The sequence below is a fragment of the Pleuronectes platessa genome, chromosome 13 (assembly GCF_947347685.1).
Source record: "Pleuronectes platessa chromosome 13, fPlePla1.1, whole genome shotgun sequence".
Taxonomy (NCBI): Eukaryota; Metazoa; Chordata; class Actinopteri; order Pleuronectiformes; family Pleuronectidae; genus Pleuronectes; species Pleuronectes platessa.
This window is the reverse complement of record NC_070638.1, coordinates 15828136-15847342: the sequence shown is the minus strand read 5'-3', so window position 1 is coordinate 15847342 and position 19207 is coordinate 15828136. Positions and strand designations below refer to the sequence as shown.

At 41.2% G+C, this 19207-nt stretch overlaps 2 protein-coding genes across 5 annotated transcripts; one reads left to right on the top strand and one right to left on the bottom strand.

Annotated features, from left to right (window-relative positions):
• Positions 1 to 84: 84 nt before the first annotated feature.
• On the bottom strand, positions 85 to 8398 carry LOC128454094 (nucleolin). Of its 4 annotated transcripts, none has more exons than XM_053437274.1 (19): positions 8216 to 8398; positions 7078 to 7144; positions 6852 to 6962; positions 6661 to 6768; positions 6307 to 6450; positions 5956 to 6036; positions 5741 to 5864; positions 5487 to 5635; positions 5182 to 5311; positions 4914 to 5074; positions 4628 to 4757; positions 4408 to 4541; positions 3543 to 3669; positions 3273 to 3445; positions 2302 to 2428; positions 2011 to 2204; positions 1269 to 1395; positions 1017 to 1171; positions 85 to 397 (listed from the first exon to the last, which is right to left on the bottom strand). In XM_053437274.1, exons 1-19 carry the CDS (start codon positions 8381 to 8383, stop codon positions 336 to 338), a joined length of 2472 nt encoding a protein of 823 aa, XP_053293249.1. In that variant the 5' UTR covers positions 8384 to 8398; the 3' UTR covers positions 85 to 335. The 4 variants fall into 4 exon arrangements, with proteins under 4 accessions (XP_053293249.1, XP_053293250.1, XP_053293251.1 ...); XM_053437275.1 differs by having other exon boundaries at positions 6852 to 6959; XM_053437276.1 differs by lacking the exon at positions 8216 to 8398 and adding an exon at positions 7756 to 7915.
• gk5 (glycerol kinase 5) lies at positions 7877 to 17938 on the top strand. Its single transcript, XM_053437278.1, has 16 exons — positions 7877 to 8632; positions 8723 to 8816; positions 9333 to 9408; positions 9582 to 9675; positions 9815 to 9946; positions 10646 to 10721; positions 11015 to 11076; positions 11163 to 11236; positions 11448 to 11508; positions 11993 to 12119; positions 12208 to 12312; positions 13928 to 14022; positions 15071 to 15174; positions 15259 to 15318; positions 15613 to 15746; positions 16665 to 17938. Exons 1-16 carry the CDS (start codon positions 8507 to 8509, stop codon positions 16835 to 16837), a joined length of 1593 nt encoding a protein of 530 aa, XP_053293253.1. The 5' UTR covers positions 7877 to 8506; the 3' UTR covers positions 16838 to 17938.
• Positions 17939 to 19207: the final 1269 nt, after the last annotated feature.

Here is a 19207-nt window from a genome sequence, read left to right as displayed (position 1 = left end):
GTGTTATTCCAGGTGAGTGTCACCAGAGCCCTGCTGTCACCCTCTTTAATCACAATATAATTTCAATAAAAAAAACACAACTGATCACTTTTTAAAATCTTTATCTTCTCATGTTTACAAGCAGATTCAAGCTTCAACATTTCACATGACAAACCTGTATTATGTTAAAACAAGTCAGGCTTCTTACTTATGTCTTCATAGTAGCTATGAATTAATAGAAAATATGACGAGTAAAATGACGTGTTCCACAGTCAGGACAAACAGTATTGTACACATGTTCACACCCTCACACACTTTGTCTGTACATCCACCCAAAGTCAGAGTCATGTACAAAGTTAGCCTTTATTTGCCACTTGCTCCACAGTGGCCTGTGGTGTCTTGGCTCTACGTCTTCTTGCTGCAAAAAAATAGAAAGGAACATGAATCAGATATGCACTGAGGCTGTACCTGAAATCACCCACTCATTCACCAGCACCTTCTTTACTCTATAGTATCTTCTATGTAGACTACATAAGGAGCTCATTCGCAAAACAAGGAAAATGTTCAGACACCACCCCGTTCATTTTCTGCCCTTAATACGTCATAGTCGACGTCTTAAAAAATTATAAAAAATAATACATTTGAAATTTGGTAATAAAAACACTGATTGACCATATTTAAATGTGGAAATAAACTTGATGGCTGCAGTTCGGGCTGTGATGCTCTGCTCATTTACATCTGCGCAACAGGTCTGGATGATCCTGCTGCCCTCTCTCCTCCCCAAGCACAATGCATGATGGTTTATATTGCTCTGTTTGTGACCATTGGTCTTACATTACTTATCACGATGCATTGTGAGAAACAATAAATCCCCTGTGTAGAGTATAAAAAATGTCTGATCATTCGGACAGCTCTGCAAAATGGCGAACCCACCACTAGTGGACTACATGGTGATTAATGAGTGATTTCAGACACAAAGTCAAAGAAGGTCCATCAAACATGAGGAGCTATCTCAACTAAACTGATAAACCAGTTACCTCCTCTGTTGCCAGCCACGCCTCCTTTGTTGCTATGCTCTCCCTTTGGTTTTGCGTAAGCCACAGTCACTTTGCTGCCGTCGATCTCACAGTCTAGCATGGCTTCTTTGACAGCTTTGCAATTTTCTTCACTCTCAAACTCCACAAAACCGAACCTGAGAAAAATGAAGCAGCCATTGTGAAGGAGACTTGAAGAACAGGCGACGTCTTTACACTTTTGCCACAGTAAATGTTCTACTTGATGCCACCCACCTCTTTGAAGCTCCGGTGTCTTTATCCAGAATGACTCTTGCAGTGAGAGCTTCTTTGACGGCACTTTTCAGAGTCTCTGCAGTCGTCGTCTCAGAAAGGTTCTTTATTACCAGTGTTTTTAAATCCACTAAACAGAGAAAAAAACACAACTGTGCTATCACCAAATCCGTAGCTTAGAACTGGTATTAACATGCGTCCTGAGTGATCCAATCACAGGTGGTCAGCCATTATTTATTATCAAATGGACCTGATCAAGCAGCTTTATCTCCTACATCAGGCACTTTGTCAGTCATGCATCCATTCATTAACTAGCAGCACAGCCGTCAGGAAGGAAAATTCTCCAAAGGACACTTCTGCATGCGGACTGGACGAGCTGGGGATAAAACCACTGACTCTACAATTAATGGTCGATCCCCTCTACCTCTCCAGTCACAGCCATTGAATGTGATTCATAATATTGTTTTGCCAGCTCATGGGCCGAGAGGAGTCTCTCTGTATAACTCTGGCATATTTTCAGAAATTTTATTAGTATAAACTCCCCTACTGTACTAAAAGGAAAAATAAAATATAAATTTATTTTATAAGAACCTACAAAGAAAAAAAATTGGATTCAGCAAAAGTAACTGGCCGGTGAGGGGTTAGCAAAAACTAATTTATTAAAGCTGCATAGATTTGTGCAGCTATAAACCTTCACCAGCATTTTATTCATCATTTACTGCCATCTCCTTGATAAACCAGTTACCTTCTGTGCTGACGATTCGATCTCTGCCCCGACGTGGAACAACGGGAGTTCCCGCCAAGACCGTTTTGGGGGTTTGCTCTCCCTTTGGTTTTGCGTAAGCCACAGTCACTTTGCTGCCGTCGATCTCACAGCCTTGCATGGCTTCTTTGGCAGCTTTGCAATTTTCTTCACTCTCAAACTCCGCAAAACCAAACCTGAGAAAAATGAAGCAGACATTGTAAAGGAGACTTGAAGAACAGGTGACATCTTCACACTTTGGCCACAGTAGATGAACAACTTGATGCCACCCACCTCTTTGAAACTCCGGTCTCTTTATTCACAGTGACTCTGGCAGTGACGGCTCCTTTGACGGCACTTTTCAGAGTCTCTGCAGTCGTCTCCACAGAGAGGTTCTTTATTATCAGCGTTTTCAAATCCACTAAACAGAGAAAAACACAACTATGTTATTACCATTTTTATAACTCATACAAACTCAACGGGACTGCTCAGACCTGGTATTAACATGCGCCCTGAGAGTTCACTTGTGATCAGCTCTCAGGACTGATATTAATAGCAGATCTAAAAGAACCAAAACTTTAGAAACACTTGATTGTTGCCATTATTAATTATCAAATTGACCCGATCAAGCAGCTTTATATATAAATCAGGCACTTTGTCAGTCATGCATCCATTCATTAACTAACAGCACCGCCATCAGGAAGGAAAATTGTCCAAAGGACTCTTCTTAGTCTGGACTTGAAGAGCTGGGGATCAAACTACTGACTCTCAGATTAATGGTCGACCCCCTCTAACTCCCCGTTCACAACCATTGAATGGGCTTCATAAACAGTTTTTGCCTGCTCATGGACCAAGAGGATATTTTTGTATAACTCTGGCATGTTTTCAGAAATTGTATGAATATAAACCCCCCTACTGTATTAAAAGAAGGAAAAAACTATATAAATAAAGTTAAAAAAATACCTACAAAGAATTTTTTTTTGGTGCAGTAAAAGTGATCAGCTTTCTCAACTAAGTCAAGTCCGACATGATATGGTAGATCTAATAGATTACCTAGTGGTGTGAGGAGTTAGCTAAAATGTGTATTTATTCAGGCTGCATTCATAGTATTTTTTGTCAGGGCAGTACGACAGACTGAGATTACAAAATAATCATATCACTTAGTTAAATTGAATGTCAATGTAACAATTTAGATTTGTGCAGCTATAAACCTTCACTGTAATTAAATTCATAATTTACTGCCATCTCCTTGATAAACCAGTTACCTCCTCTGCTCGGACCTGCAGGCTGACCACCGGCTTTGGTGCCTTGCTCTCCCTTTGCACCCTGTGGGTTTGCGTAAGCCACAGTCACTTTGCTGCCGTCAATCTCACAGTCTAGCATGGCTTCTTTGGCAGCCTTGCAATTTTCTTTACTCTCAAACTCCACAAAACCAAACCTGAGAAAAATGAAGCAGACATTGTAAAGGAGACTTGAAGAACAGGCGACATCTTTACACTTTGGCCACAGTAAATGAACAACTTGATGCCACCCACTGCTTTGAAGCTCCGGTCTCTTTATCCACAGCGACTCTTGCAGTGAGGGCTCCTTCGAAGGCACTTTTCAGAGTCTCTGCAGTCGTTTTCTCAGAAAGGTTCCCGATTATCAGTGTTTTTAAAGTCACTAAACAGAGGAAAAAAACACAACTCTGGTATCAAGATTTTCATAACTTTCACAGTGTGTGAATAAAACAAACAGTGTTAACACAAATGACATACAAGTTTATTTGTATATGGAGTAGGGAAGTGAGATCCAATCACAAGGAGTCCCAGGAGACACACTCATGACTCTTTTTAATGCCAAGTGGGCTGTTCCCTTGTGATCAGCTCTCTCCGGACTGATGTATATACAGGGTCATACACATTTTGACCAATGGATTTCAATGACTTTTCAATAACTTTAAACCGAATTTCCATGATCGAACATTTTGTGAAATCTCGGTTTATACGCGAAAGTGACAAAATGTAGTATTTAAACTAACCATGAGAATTCAAAGGCATACAGTTTACCTTACATGACACACACCCCAGTACGCCTGCTTATATATTGAGCGCAATTCTTTAAAAGCATATTCATTATTTAAAACTCAGCGTAAATGAACAACATGAAAATATGAATATAACAAATTTCCATGACTTTTGGGATTTTATTTTGTTCCTTGACTTTTCCAGGCCTGGAGAAACATATTTGAAAATTCCATGACTTTTCCAGGTTTTTCATGACTGTAGAACTCTGTATTACCAGGTCTGAAGAGAACCAAAATGTATGCAGAAACAATTGATAGTTGCCATTATTAATTATAACATTTCCCTGATTAACAGCTTATGGGACGAGTAACATACACGGATTTATCATGCATACCTTTTGCCTTAGCTGGGTCCGCTCTCATTTCAAAGAACTGCACCTTCATTGTCCTCTTGAAGACGTTGATGTTTTGGGTGGATTTTAAGGCCTTTGCAGCTTGTGCCACGGTTGCAAACTCAACAAACGCATATCTGCAGAGAATCACAGATGTTTATTGAGAATATTCAAACACTTTCTTCTTTGAGAAACAAAGGACAAAGTGGGCCGGTGTACTTACCCTTTGGATTTGCCTTGGTTTAGAGGCATTTTGATGTCAATGGCTTTCTGGAAATATTTCTTGAGGGTTTTTTCTTTCAAGTCGAAAGACATGTTGCTCACAAATAACGTGTTGTTTGGAGGAGGAGCAGCTGCGAGAAATGAGTGGAAAAACTTTTGTGAAAACTGCTTAAAAAGTCCAGATTTAATTAACTGATGTCCAGAACAAAACAAATCTAACTGAATTTAATTAGCTTTAGTATTTTGTTAACTTTTCACAGTATATTCATAAACTGTCTAGAATTTACCTTTTGTGATGCTTTTGGCGTCAGAAGCTTTGCTGACTTTAGTCCCATTTGTTTCTTTGACAGAGTCCACAATTAAAACTCGTTCTTCGATCTTGGCTCCTTTCATTTTCTTCTGTACATCCTTGGCAATGCCTGGATTTTTAAACTCCACAAAGGCAATCCTGTTGACAATTAAACAAATGTCATCTAGTAAACATTACCACAACAGAGTATTATTATTTTCATCATGCACATTTGACACAATTGTAGAGGTTCTTCAAACTCTCACCCTTTGCTTGGTCCTTCAGCTCCATCAGGAAACCTGACGTTGACGGCCGTTTGGAAGATTTTCTGAATGTCTGCTTTTGTTGCAGTGAATGGCAGGTTCTTTACGAACAAGCATCGGGCATCTCTTGCAGCTGCAGACAGAGGAGTTCCCTTACATTAAATGTCTATGTTTTGTATTCCCAGATCACATCATAAATCCCGATTGTTGCCCGTCGTTGTGGTTTGAACAGACCCATAATTATTACATCTTTATTTAGTGACAAGTAAAACATGATTTAAATTGAGCAATTTAATTCAAGGAGTTACCTTTTTTGTCCACCGGTGTTTTCACCTCGTCAGCACTTTTGACCTTTGCTTTGGCGATCTTCACTGGCTTCTCCAGGATAATCTCTCCGTTTAAGGTCAAGGCTTTGGTCAGGTCAATCTCGGAGGCCAAATCTACATGTGCATGTTTTCTACAGAAGAGGTGAGTTCATTTAGAATCTGTCACATTCATACAAAGCCGGTTTACTGCTCAAATAACCTGAGAGTAAGAATTAAGTTAAAAAACAAATACTCACTTGGACCGGTCTAATCTGATGTCTTGAAACAGAAGACTTTGTGTCATGAAGTATTTTGCTAATGAATCTTTCACCTCTTCGAATGTTTTGGAGTTGTTCAGGTTGCCAACATAAAGACAAAAACCTACAGCAACAGAGAGTGAAAATGTGACGACAGAACCTAGGAAACGTTAGGACGAATGAAATTGTCAATTGGTCTCATTTTGAGTTCATACCGTCATTGATGACCTTTGTTTTCTTTGCTGGAGAAGTCTCAACGTTAGCTTGTGCCTTGCTTTTCCGTTTCCTTGTTTTCACTGTAACACATAGACAACATGTTAGGTATTTGGTTACAAGATTGTTCTCTTAAGCCATTTTGGACATGAACTCAAGAGGATGTCTGCTAAATTGCACCCGGTCTTTGCCTCTCACAAATGACCAACGCAGCGGGATATTGTCCGCTAAGACAAAAATCTTTGATACCTGTTCCCAGAGTTTATGTCACTCAGGACAGATGTTATACCCAGGTCTGAACTACTTGAAGCAGATGTTTTATCACCGAATACGAAAATGTTAACTGTCCTTACCTGCTTTCTCTCCGACAACCATCTGTTCATTTCCATTGATTTCCTGTTCCATAGAGACGCTCTGTCCTTCAGAATTCTCTGTCCCGGTTTCAGTTACTGTGGTTGTACTTTCATTCCCTTCAGCAGCGGTGTCCATTTGAGATTCTTAAGAGGAAATTTGTAGAAGTTGGTCAAGCTACTAGAGAATTTCATACTTTTAGGTAACCAGCAACTTGAATCCAAAAACCTATTTTCACTTTGAAAAGATATGAGTCATTACTTCTCGGCTGTGGTGTCATTCAGGCAAAAAGGTTGTGTTATGAGTGCTTACAAATCATGTGAGGTAATCAGACAATGCCTTGTCCCTTTCCTTACCACTTCTCTTTTCTGAATCACCACCCTCTCCTTCATTCGTCTTCTCCCAGGACACAGCCACAGTGGGGGTGTTTCCCTTTACTTCGATAACGCAGTCCATCTGAGATTCTGAAAAGGTACGTACATTCATTCATTACTAACGTTCTTCAGAAATTCAGTCACACGCCAAATACGTGATGTATTTACAGCACCTTGGTCATCTTGGTTCTTCTCCTCCTGTTTCGTCTCTGTGCTCCCTGTGGCAGCATTCTCTTCTGTGACGACGGTTAGGCCACTTGAACAGACAGTCATAGTCTGTTCTTCTGAAAATGAATTCGAATGTAATCATTAATTTAATTATTTAATGACGTTTTGAAAGTAAAATCCAATCAGTCATGTTCTCTGTAAATGTTCAGTTATTTCAAAGGGTTGACTTACCAGTGTTGGGCCCTTCTCCAACTTCATCTGTGACAACTTTACTTTGTCTTGTTTTGCGTCTCGGAGTCTGAAAGACACAAATACATTAATTACACAATGTAGGTGTGACGGTGAGTTCTTAAGAGAAGGACTTCAGCTTAAAATCCATTCCATTAGACAATTACGTTTGTAAATTTTTCATTTAGATTATAATAAAAAAAATCGAAGAAATTAGAGATATGGTATTCCTTGACTTGTCCCAGAAACCAAGGTCATGTCTCCAAAAGGGTTGTCTCACTAATCCAGAGTGATATATAACAAAACCAGTACAAATTCCAGAGGCTTAAAGCTACTTCGCCCGAGAGGAATCCCAGAGACTCTCAGTTATCAAGATGTATCAATTCAACCAAGTTTACAGGTTTTAACCAGCCGAATTTCACAGTAAATCCTAATAACATCATTATGTGTCTTACACGCTTAAAACAAACTAGTTAACAAGGTCGCACAGTTGCAATTTATTCAGTTTGCGTTTACAGGCCGAAATCTGGTCCCAGGTACGACTCTCACCAGCTAACTGCTAGCTAGTCAGTCTGCAGCTAATAGCACTAAACACAAGTTAGCGTCGAGCTAGTTACTTAATGCACGGTGACGCCTGGTTAATATGAATAATAGTACATGCGCTGTGAACGCTTTTCTTACGTCTGTCTTTGCCATGATGTGCGTCGCGATTAGCCACAGTTAGAGAGGTAGCCGGTGTTCACACGTGTGTTCAGCTACAAACACCCGCATGTGACTGTTCCAATACGACGCACTGCGCATGCTTGGGATAGTACGGGTGCCGACAAGGCCGGAAGTTGTCGGTGACGTTGAGGCGATTCAACGAAAGGGAAAACAACAGTAACAGAAAAAAATTGCGAAAGACCGAACTGTTCTTTAATGTATGATCCTAAGCGATTAAGTTGTTTTTGTTATAGTAGAGTTTATCGTGTTAAAAGACGGTTTATTTAGTCGAAGCTACTTTCGCGCTCAGGTTTCATTAAAGTGACGGCTAGCCAATGAGCTAACTTGACGTGAACCGAGATCCGAGTACAGGTGGCCGACCCCCTGCTTCAGCTCCGCGGCTGGAGTCCCGCGTACTGAGGCTTATTTTTGAACAGACCTGGCTCTCAACAGAACTGAACTCCGCTATGTTGATGACATTACGTCTGTCCCACAGGGAACTAACTTTAGCCCCGCATTGATCCGGACACTTTGAGGAGGTGGGACTGCTACATGGACTGGGACTGTAGGTGGGAGCACTGGTCCGAAGGTCACGTTGCAGCCTCATCGCGACATTTCACCCGATGAGGATAAAGGTTTTCTTTATCGGGCTGACATGAGTCGCATGAGCTGACGATGGACGTGGTGCGGATGATTTGAGGACTACTGCCCGGGACAGGACGTTTTCACCATGGGGACTCAGAGGAACGGTTTCAAGAAGGAGCATTTCATTTTGTCAGTGGACGTCGGTACAACATCCATCAGGGGTCACGTCTATGACAAGGAGGCAAAGATCCGAGGATCATGCATCACCCAGGTCTTCTTCTTTGCATCGCTCTGGCTTCCGCACAACACACTCTGTGTTATGCAATCCTTGATTCTTATTCTGCCCCAATGTTCGCTCCAGGTTGTTCCCTTGTTCCCAGAGGTTGGTCATGTGGAGATGGACCCAGATGCTTTATGGAAAGGGTTCATCACTGTGGTCAAGGGAGCTGTGCAAGGTACAGTTGCATCTATAAACAGTTATATTATAAAACGCCAGGAACTATCAATACTACAAGCGTGAATGTAAATTGTTTCCTATCTTCATAAGTTGTACAAATACACTTATGTCTGGTTGCTTATGTACACTTATACAACTTCTGCAAATACCATGACCTGGTAGGCCAAGACACTTTTTACTGAAACTATAAACAAACCAATCAGAAGACTGATTACCATACCCTGAGGTTCGAATTCTTCAAACTTGACCATTCCACCTCTCACCAGACTTGTTTATTCTTCTCAGAAAGGTATTTATTTAACTCCATGCTTATTTTTGTGTCTGTATTCTGTGCTGATGTTTTATCGAATTACATTATACCAAAAGTGTAGGGTTGTTTTGCCCGGGATCCATTAAAACACCCTGTTATAATGGAGGCAAAGCATACAAGTTCCAGTTTCAAGTGTGTGTGTGTGTGTGTGTGTGTGTGTGTGTGTGTGTTTGTGTTTGTGTGTGTGTGTGTGTGCTGCTATAGATGCAGGAGTGCAAATGCGCCAGATAGAAGCCCTTGGCATTTCATCTCAACGCAGCACCTTCACAACATGGGACAGGTAAAATGAATACAAATAATCTCATCACTAGTTTTAACTAGTCTATATGTGATTTGTGCACAAACTTGTAAATATTAACTGTTGAACACTTTTGAACCTTCCTCTGTCGAGTTCTTTTCCATCCCGGTTTCATTTCAGCATAATTTTTACTTCATCTTCTTTAAATCTGACAGAAAAACTGGAGTTCCCTATCATAACTTCATCAGCTGGCAGGACCAGAGGGCAGCGGACCTGGTGAAATCCTGGAATAGATCCTGCACCATGAGCGTGAGTCTTTGACTTTAGTATAGTGAATAAGGAATAGAGCTAGAGAGGAGGGATGAAATAGTTCATCTTTAAAATTATTTGAAACCAGTCCCATCACATAATTATTTATTTTTTTAATTGTTTTCTCAAACAACCTCAGGCAATCCATGGTGTGATGAAGGCGCTGTATTTCCTTAGCAGGCAAAAGCGGTTGCTTGCAGCAAGTCTTATTGTCTTCTCCCCTCAACATGTGACCTTTCGCCTCGTCTGGGTCCTGACGCATTACAAGCAGGTGAGTGGGTTCACACATATATGCAGGCAAATAAAATGATCCCAGAGCAGTGTTGACGCAAACTGCTTGTCTAGTCCGTGCTACTTGTGTGTTTATCTGATCCACTGTTTTTATTAAGTTTGCACTGTAAACCAAAGTCCCCAATTATGTGTCTCATGTGTTACCAGAAGACTTCCATCCAACTAATTATTTTTCTTGTCGATTAACACAGCAAATTTTTTTGTGATTAGTGAGACCGTTGTGTGAACTATAATGCATGTCCTATAATATGTTCTGAAGCTCAAGGTGGCATCATAAAATAACTTTTTTTGCCAAAGTAACAGCTCAAATTCCAAAGATATTTGATTCATAATCATACAAACCAAGGAAGCGTCAAATCGTCACATTTGAAAAGTTGTAACCTGAGAACATGTCACGTTTTGTTTAAAAATGGATGACAGAAATAATACATTTATCATCAAAATGATGGCAAATAATTTTCGACAAAGACAATAAATATAAATTGTTTCAGCTTTCAACTGCACCGCACTGTTGTGGTCGAACAGACCGCCAGCACAATTAAAAGTTAAATGAATACTAACATATAATAGATGTTTTTAATATTTTCATGTTATTATGTTATTATACAGCATAGAACTGTAGAACCGGGTCGGGGTTCACCTCTCTTCTCGGCCTCATCATGTTCCCCTCTTCGTCCAGGTTCGTCAAGCGGTAGCTGAAGGAAACTGCTGCTTTGGAACAATAGACACTTGGCTGCTCTTCAAACTCACTAAAGGTGAGCTTGAGTCCACGTGTAGGACATCTGTCAACAAGCTTAGTTTCTTTTTAAACACACTACAGTAATATATGTAATTTGTCCGGTGGATTACATTTCCTTCAGTGTTAAACAGGATTGTAAGACCCAGGTTGAATGTTCTCTCAGTTCCAATCCTATTGCGTCAGCGATGAAATTCCTCAGAAAGGTTTCAGCCGACTCTCGTAAGTGAGGGTGAGCTGGAAAAATGTCCAAGAGCAGAAACAAATGTTTGTTTTTTAATACATTCATTCGTGTCAACCTTTCTGTTTTAGGACAAGTTCATGCCACAGATTATTCTAACGCCAGTTCAACAGGCATATTCGACTCCTATCAGGTCTGGTGTATGTCACATTCTGGCTCTCTCTGTGTTTGGTGTGAGTTCCTCTTTTTTATTTCCCTGCATTGTGACTTTTTCTACAGATGTGTTGGAGCGGTTTGCTCTGCTTTCTTTTATCTCTGCCACTCTCTATTTTCCCCAAAGTAGAAAACACAAAGTGAGTCAACAATCTCCTTCCACTTCCAGCTCACTGTACATTTCAAAGTTATTTAAACATTCAAATCATTTCAGCGTCCGCACAATAATTGAAACTGTAAAATACAGAACCATAGAGACGTATAATTATGATTGCAAACCCATGGCCTCCAGTTTGGGGGGTTGACAGAGAGTGATGCTTTGTCTCTGGTCTCTCCTTCATGATGCACCAGCCACAACTTTGGTTCCACAGACCAGTCAATCTTCGGAGTTTCCATTCCAATCATGTCAGTGGTGAGTTGTCAGAGTCTTGACATAAAACATGTTATCTGTGGGATTATGATAATAATAAAAAACAATTACTTGCGACCTTCTGCGCTTCTGCCAGCGTGTCACTACCATTATGTTGTAAAAAGGATATTAATCCCAGGAACATAGTTAATCAGCAACTGGGAACATGAGGCTTGTATTCAGGTTGTCATTCAGTTGATGATGATTTAAAAATGTTAATTAGATACAATTAATATAAATATAAGGGCTAAACATTAAATTATGTTTATAGCTCCTTCATGGTAGAAATAAAAAATATACAAGACAGTGCATATCAAATAAAACAAAGAAGGAATGAATTGATAACATGGAGAAGTAGAACGATGGACATAAGAATTGCGCTATCCCATATCATACACTGTGTGAGTTATAAACTCAGTGTTGCTGCTTTGAGACTAGACCTGCTCGGGATTCAGTGTGTTTGCAACAAACTGTCGCTCTGCTGCAGGTGGCGGACCAGCAGGCGGCCATGTTTGGGGAATGTTGCTTCGATGTAGGTGATGTGAAGATCACCATGGGAACAGGTACCTTCATGGACATCAACACTGGAAGCAAACCACACACATCTGTGGCAGGTAAATCAAAACACAGTGTGATGAGAGTATCCGTACTTATGTATCCACATATTCAGGCACATGACAAACCAGTGTTTGTTCTCTGTAGGTCTGTATCCTCTGGTGGGATGGAAGATCGGCTCAGAGGTGGTATACCTTGCAGAGGGCAATTCTGCAGACACAGGCACTGCCATCAAATGGGCACATAATCTGGGTGAGCTGTATACACAATGAGCTGGGGGGGTGTTGGACAATATGACCTGACTAAGGGGCTCTGAGTACTGTCCTATTCATACTATACGTCACCACACAAAGTCACAGTGAAGAAAGGGCCATGGCTTCAACTGTTGATCAGACACGGCAAGCTGTATGTTCAGGAAAAATTGCACATGACATATATTTTATTGTCTCCCAACTTCATATGTCACATGACTGGTTTGATCCAATCATGACTGAATGAACAGGTCTTCAGTAAAAGTTGGCATAATTAGCTCATGGTGGTTCATAACCATAAGATTGTGGAGCCACAGAGAGCATTCAAGTCACCAGTGAAGGAACACTTGGATTTTAAAAATGAACATTAAAAAAAAAAAAGTGTGAAGTAAACTATGATCCAGATCTAATCAGAGCTGTGGATTCAGAGAATCATGTCATTCAAGTTATTTTTACATCCTTTAGAACAAACCCAAACTGTATTTGAAGGAATATGGTATATGTAAAAACAAGCAGCATTTCTGATATAATTAATCTTCATCTTTTAATGTGCTCATTCACATGTATTGATGTTGTCTTTTAACAGTTCAAAACACAGTTAAACAACCCAAATATACAGGCACTGAGCAGGTCCTCAGGTATTTGTTTGAACATGGTTAATTGTCTAATCTCAGACTATGTAGCTGTATTTGCTGTGTGTCTCCGTTGCCTCCTGTCTTTTCCTGTAGTTTGTGAGGTAATTTGGCGTTTCAATGGTTATTCTTCACCTTACCTTTAATTACAAGGGAAGTATAAGTCATTCGGGGACACGAATATTCCTTTATATCTGTAATACTTGACAAAGGTCTGAACTTTATTTCATTGTGGTCTTGAAAAAGTCTTGAATTTGACAAACAAGTCTGACAACAAAGGTTCGACAACGAATCTGAGCTGTAACTTTAGTCTTCCTCTGAAGCCACTCTACTGGGCTTCCTAACTCAACCTTGGATCCTACACATACTGCAATATGTGGTGTGTTTAGATCATCTTCCTCTGACTTAACTCTTTTTACTGTCATCCTAGATTAGAGAGGACCAAAATAAGACAATTCATACTAAGTGGGGGGAACAAGAAATTGACAAAAGAAATCTTAACCATAAAGATATATCCATAAAAGCTGAAACCTGCAGATAGCTTGTAAAAGTGTGTCTGATTAACAATGGTTCAAACCATCATGGCTGTTTTCAGTTTTCAGGCTGCTCCGCACCAAATGACACACAAAGTTAGCAACTAGCTGGAGAACATAGTGAAGAATGCAGCTAAACACCCTGATATATCCCTCAGGAGTGGGTGGGAACTAAAAACAGAGTGTAAACAGAAGACGTGGTATTTGCCTGAAACATGACCTCAAGTGAAGGCTAAAGTTTCTCTGGGTCTGCAGGATGTTTAAATAGGCAACTGAATTTCCACATGTTGCGCTTGGCCACTTTAAATGTTTAGAATATGCTTGTGTTTTCAGATTGTTCTGCCACCCCTAGTGGCTGGAAATCTTATCATAGAGCTTTTATATCTATCGAGGTGTAGTAAATCGCTGAGTAAGTCAGTAAGTGACAGATTTAATGTGTGTGTTGTTACAGAGCTCTTCTCTGACATCATGGAGACCAGTGACATGGCTTACAGTGTCAGTGACTCTGATGGCGTGTGCTTCGTACCTTCCTTCAGTGGCCTGCAGGTAGACGTGTATTACATTACATATCATTTAGCTTTTATCCAAAGCGACTTACAATAAGTGCATTCAACCATGAGGGTACAAACCCAGAACAGCAAGAGTCATGTAAGTACAATTAGCTTCAAACAAGCCAAACTACAATGTACTACATGTAAGTGAAATATATAATTGCAACTAAACTTTTTTTTATTGGGGATGTTTATTAGGCCATAATCTTCTTAACCAAAGTGTATTTAGAAGAGATGTGTTTTTAGCCTGGGGCAGAAGATGTCTATACTCTCTGCTGTCCTGATGTCCATGGGGAGCTCGTTCCAACGATTGGGAACCAGGACAGCAAACAGTCGTAATTATGGCCAGGCTGGGGTCTGAGGTTTAACCATCTCCTGGATGTAGACTGGGCCCGATCCATTTGCAACATGGTACGCAAGTACTAGTGTCTTTAAGTGGATGTGGACAGCCACTGGTAACCAGTGAAGCGCGCGGATTGTGAGAGAACCTAAGTAGGTTGAGGACCAGCTGAGCTGCAGTCTGTATTAGCTGCAGAGGTCAGATGGCACTAGCAGGGGGACCAGCCAGGAGGAAGTTGCTGTAGTCAGAAGTACAACACTTAAACAGTTGATATAACAGTTTATTCACCCAAAGCAAAAACGTGTGTATCTATTGCAGCACATGTTAGTGCACATTGATTGACAATAATTATATTTAGCCATTCCAGGCATGTATGTCAAGTTTTGCCTTATTTTCCACTGTAACATTGTTGTGTGTCTCTTTTTTTTTCTATGCCCTCCTTTGTGAACTGGCCCTTGTAAGTGTGTGTCCTTATGTTAATGGTTCATTTGAAAAGATATGATTACAAATCACTCATGGTTGTTTAACCTAGAGCTACTGTTACATAAGGTAACCAAGTAGAAGAGTTTAGTTACATGTTTGTTGTCCAGAGATTGTTGAGTTCCACCTCATTGCAAAAGATATGAGTTAATTGTTTAACGGTTCTTTGCGTCACATCTGTTTTTCACTCGACATGTTTGTGTACACGCTCTGTTTATTTAAGGCTCCTCTGAATGACCCTAAAGCCTGTGCCTCACTCATGGGCCTCAAACCTACAACCACAAAAAGCCATCTGGTCCGTGCCATACTAGAGTCTGTCGCCTTCAGGTTCGTCATTTTGAAGAGATCGTTTCTTTTTTAACTTCTGAATCCTGATAATTCATGGTCTTCCTTATTTTTAATTCTTTGCAGAAACAAGCAGCTTTATGAGACGATGCTGAAAGAAACTCGGATTCCTATCACAAAGATCAGGTACACTGTGCATGTCAGTACGTATGTGATTACAGTAATGTAGGTTTGATCTGCTGGAGGGGAAGAAGCCTTTAACTCACGTCTGGCCACTGCAGCTTACTGTGCAATATCTGATTGTAGGATGCAGATTGTATCCAGTAGTCTGAATTTACCAGAGTGGACTCTCGTGTACTTTGCTTCTCCAGTATTTATTGGCAATCCATTACATGTCTACTTCATGTTTCTCTCGGACCCTTCCAGTAAAGTGAGCTGCAGTGTAACTTAGGGCCTTGTCTTTGGTTCCTTCCCTCTCAGGGTGGATGGTGGCGTTTCCGCCAACGACTTCATCATGCAGCTGACTGCAGACCTGTTCGGCAGGAAGGTGGCAAGACGGCAACACCATGAGATGTCGTGTTTGGGGGCTGCTTTTGTCGCTGGGCTGGGAGCCGGTACGCAGAGACACATCCGCACACAATATTTGCATATGCTGTATTGGACTCATCGACTTAAGTTGTGTTCAGGGTTCTGCAGACTGAGTCCAGCTGTCAGTCTTGACTTGCTGGGCTCAGTTACTGCAAGTCACCTTTACATTTTCAGAATGAAAGCTACAGCCAGCAGTGTTACCACAGGCCAAGCAAACAGCCCGTTCCAAACAGGCAGGTTTAGAACAGGAACTCAGCTAGTGCTTATTAAATCCACAGTTTATTCATTTATATTAAATAGTCACTTACTACCAGTACATGTTTAAGGGTTTTTCGGGCGGGACGGTAAGTGTCCTCAGAGTTGTAAGTCTTTTAATTTACATCAGCCAGCTGTGTGAAGTTGTGCGTCAAACAGTTGAAGCCTTCACTCTTTTCTTTCACAGCGGTTCTCCACTTTTCTATAAAAATATTCCAACCCTTGGTCATGGCACTGAGTTTCTTTTGAAAGTCGGTGATCAAAAGTCCTATTTTTATTCGTGCTGACAACAGCAGAGGAAAACAAATTAAATGCTGATGATTTGTTATGTAACCTGTTCTCTATTTAATTATTGTGTGTAGTGTTGTACATGAGTGTATATTCAAATCAAACAGACAAGAAGAATCTGTTCCTGTTGTTTTTAAACAGGACAGGAGCAGGTGGTCACGAATGCTAATGTGCTTGAGGAGCATTAGATTATATTGGATCAGTGGACAAAAGTGTTGCGTGAAATCCAAAATATCCAATACCTTCTACTGTTAGTCATTGACTTCCTGTTGATTTGGGGGAATGAACTAATTTGCATCACTCACATTGATAAATTCTAGGATTTCTTGGGTAATTTAAAAAAAGATTTTGTCTTCACGTTGTTTCCCTAAGTCTTCCTTTGTCCTCATCTGTCACTGCAGGTTACTGGAGGAGCCAGGGAGAGCTGAAGAAGCTGCATAGCACTGACAGGGTGTTCTTGCCTCAAGTAGTTCCCAAGGGAGGGGCTGACAGCAGGAATCGGGAGTACATCCCCGTCCTCCAGAGCTGGGAGAGAGGTCTCCGCCGCTCCATGAATTGGTACAGCAAACCTTGACAGTGGAGATCCAGGGATGGACCACATTCAAAATGAGTTTGAATAGAGACGGTCCAGAACTAACAACCATTAGCTGCATCCCTAAACCAGTCCCAGGGTCAATCTTTGTGAATCACAATCTGGTCCAGATGCCAAAAACTGACAACAGAGAAGCTGAAACGTCAGACCCACTGATGTCATGGTATAGCACTGCAGGAGTGTGGAAAGAGTCCACGTTACTATACTTGATTGTTTCACACTGTAGCAAAATGTTCAGATCAATCCTCTTGTTGTTCTCGATCTCAGGTCACTACAGCGTCTTCTCAGTATTTATCCGGAATGAATCATATCTGTTATAGTATTTTTCCACATGGGGGCGCCAATGACTGGCTTTACAGCTTTGTAACTGATGGACTTGCCATAGCAACCACATGCCACATGTCAATAAGACACCGCAGATTAAAATCATTCATCTCAGATTCACACACGATCCTCGGCGGAGGAAGGAAGACTGCACTTAATTATTTTGAAGGTGTGAGTCTTGTTTAGAAACCCCAATTTGCATGTTGCCTTTCAGAAATAAATATTGACATGAATTCAAGTGACATGCTCAACATTGTACTAAGTGATAGTAGTTGTCAATCCATGTTGTGTAGCCATTATTTCAGTTGATTATTTGTTGATTTGTTCCAGCCTTGTGTATTTCTGTGCAGAGGGATAACCGCGTTGATGTCATGTGATAATGTTTTGACTCAAGTCTTTTACCTGACCTGATGAACTCTGATGACAGAGCTATCCCGTCTAATCATCTCATGAGTGCCTGTAAACATTGTGAACTGTGAAGCTCAGTTTAGAAAAGTTCTAAAATATAATTAACCTTTCTTAACGCTCTAATGTGGTTCTTTGTACTTTTCCTTCTTATGCAAAGTGACACTATGGAATAACCGCATCAGATCATAATGACATTTCAGGTCATCACATGCAAGATCTTTCTAACACTTGAACATAAACTGCTGGGACGTAACCTATAATTAACATATGTATCATATTTGTTACCTAATCACAGAACATTCCTGGCATTTTGGGTTGTAAAAGGGCTAGTATTAAAAACATGAATAATCATCAGTGTCCTTGTGGTGATTTGAGCGTGTCGTGCCGACATAACGTGACACTGACACAGTGCGTGAACAGCTGCTGCCTGAAGGGTTTCACCTCCACATGGACTCAGGGGAGGTGCCGTTGTCTTGTGCCTGGGGAATTATCAGAACCGTAGGCTGTTAGATGAGTGTAGGGATTGTTTCACATTGATGGGACTGACCTCACTGCGAGGGTTGCTATGGCAGCCTGCGGATGGAGTGACTGAGAACAAATGGGGTGTGTATTCCTGCTCATGGTGCTGGTATGGTGAAGGGGGCTGCTAATTGAGAGCACAGAAAGGGGGTTCTCCTAAACAATGGGAGGATTGTGCACTTGTTAACGCGTTTGAGGAACACCGCACACATACTGTATAGCTTATTCTGCATGGAGGCGTCCAGCCCCTGCACCCACACACTTCTCTGCACCACCTGTCAATCTCAGCACTCTCACTCAAGCAGGGGCAGTTGGTTTTTTGTTGCCACTGGGCTTGGCTCACGGTGGGGATGCCGGCACAGAGAAACATTTTCTTGAGTGAGTGAGTGAGGCCGACTATAGGACTAACCCATGAATCAGTGCTGCCAGCTCTCACACTAATCAGTTATATGCGTTTGTGTTTGTGTGTGTGTGTGTGCGTGTGCGCGTGTGTGCGCTGGGTTGTGCCTGGTGCTGCATCGTATGAGTAGTGGTGGGCTCTGCCTTGCAACAAATTCATTCTGACAGCAGGAACTAGATGCAGTGTGACCACTCCAAGCCCCCTCCCCCATATGAGCTGAACCCTGCATCAGGGTCATTATATAACTCCCCCCTGTCCCTTCACTCTCTCTGTGACACATTGGGTTTGTTGGCTGCAGTGTCAGGGGGTTAGAAGTTAAGCTATTGTCTTTTTTCATTCTATCAGTATCTCATCCTCTCTCAGTTTAGTTAACCTGTGAGCGCTACAACATGCGTGTGCACACATATTGCCGAAGCAGATATTTACATGTCCATCTCATGGAAGACGATACATTTGTCCTGCAGTTGGACGCTGATGGAGAAAAGGCTGCAACCATGTCCCACTCTGCGGTGAAGTGTTCTCTCTTAACTTTGACACATCTGTTTACAATCATGCACACTATGCTCTCTGTCTTTCTCTCTCACACACACACACACACACATACACTCAGACACACACACACACACACATGCATACGCTCTCCAGTTTCAGTATTGCTCAATTGCCATAGCAACAAGGATTGGCAAATGCCCCAAATATCT

Excerpts from the sequence above, each read along its gene's own strand:
- gk5 (XM_053437278.1), top strand. The coding sequence starts at position 8,507 with ATGGGGACTCAGAGGAACGGTTTCAAGAAGGAGCATTTCATTTTGTCA. Across the intron at positions 11,077-11,162 it reads GCATATTCGACTCCTATCAG|ATGTGTTGGAGCGGTTTGCT; the intron begins GTCTGGTGTATG and ends CTTTTTCTACAG. Across the intron at positions 11,509-11,992 it reads CCATTCCAATCATGTCAGTG|GTGGCGGACCAGCAGGCGGC; the intron begins GTGAGTTGTCAG and ends GCTCTGCTGCAG.
- LOC128454094 (XM_053437274.1), bottom strand. The coding sequence starts at position 8,383 with ATGAGGCTGCAACGTGACCTTCGGACCAGTGCTCCCACCTACAGTCCC. Across the intron at positions 5,636-5,740 it reads ATCAGATTAGACCGGTCCAA|AAAACATGCACATGTAGATT; the intron begins GTGAGTATTTGT and ends CCTCTTCTGTAG. Across the intron at positions 4,542-4,627 it reads AACCAAGGCAAATCCAAAGG|ATATGCGTTTGTTGAGTTTG; the intron begins GTAAGTACACCG and ends GATTCTCTGCAG.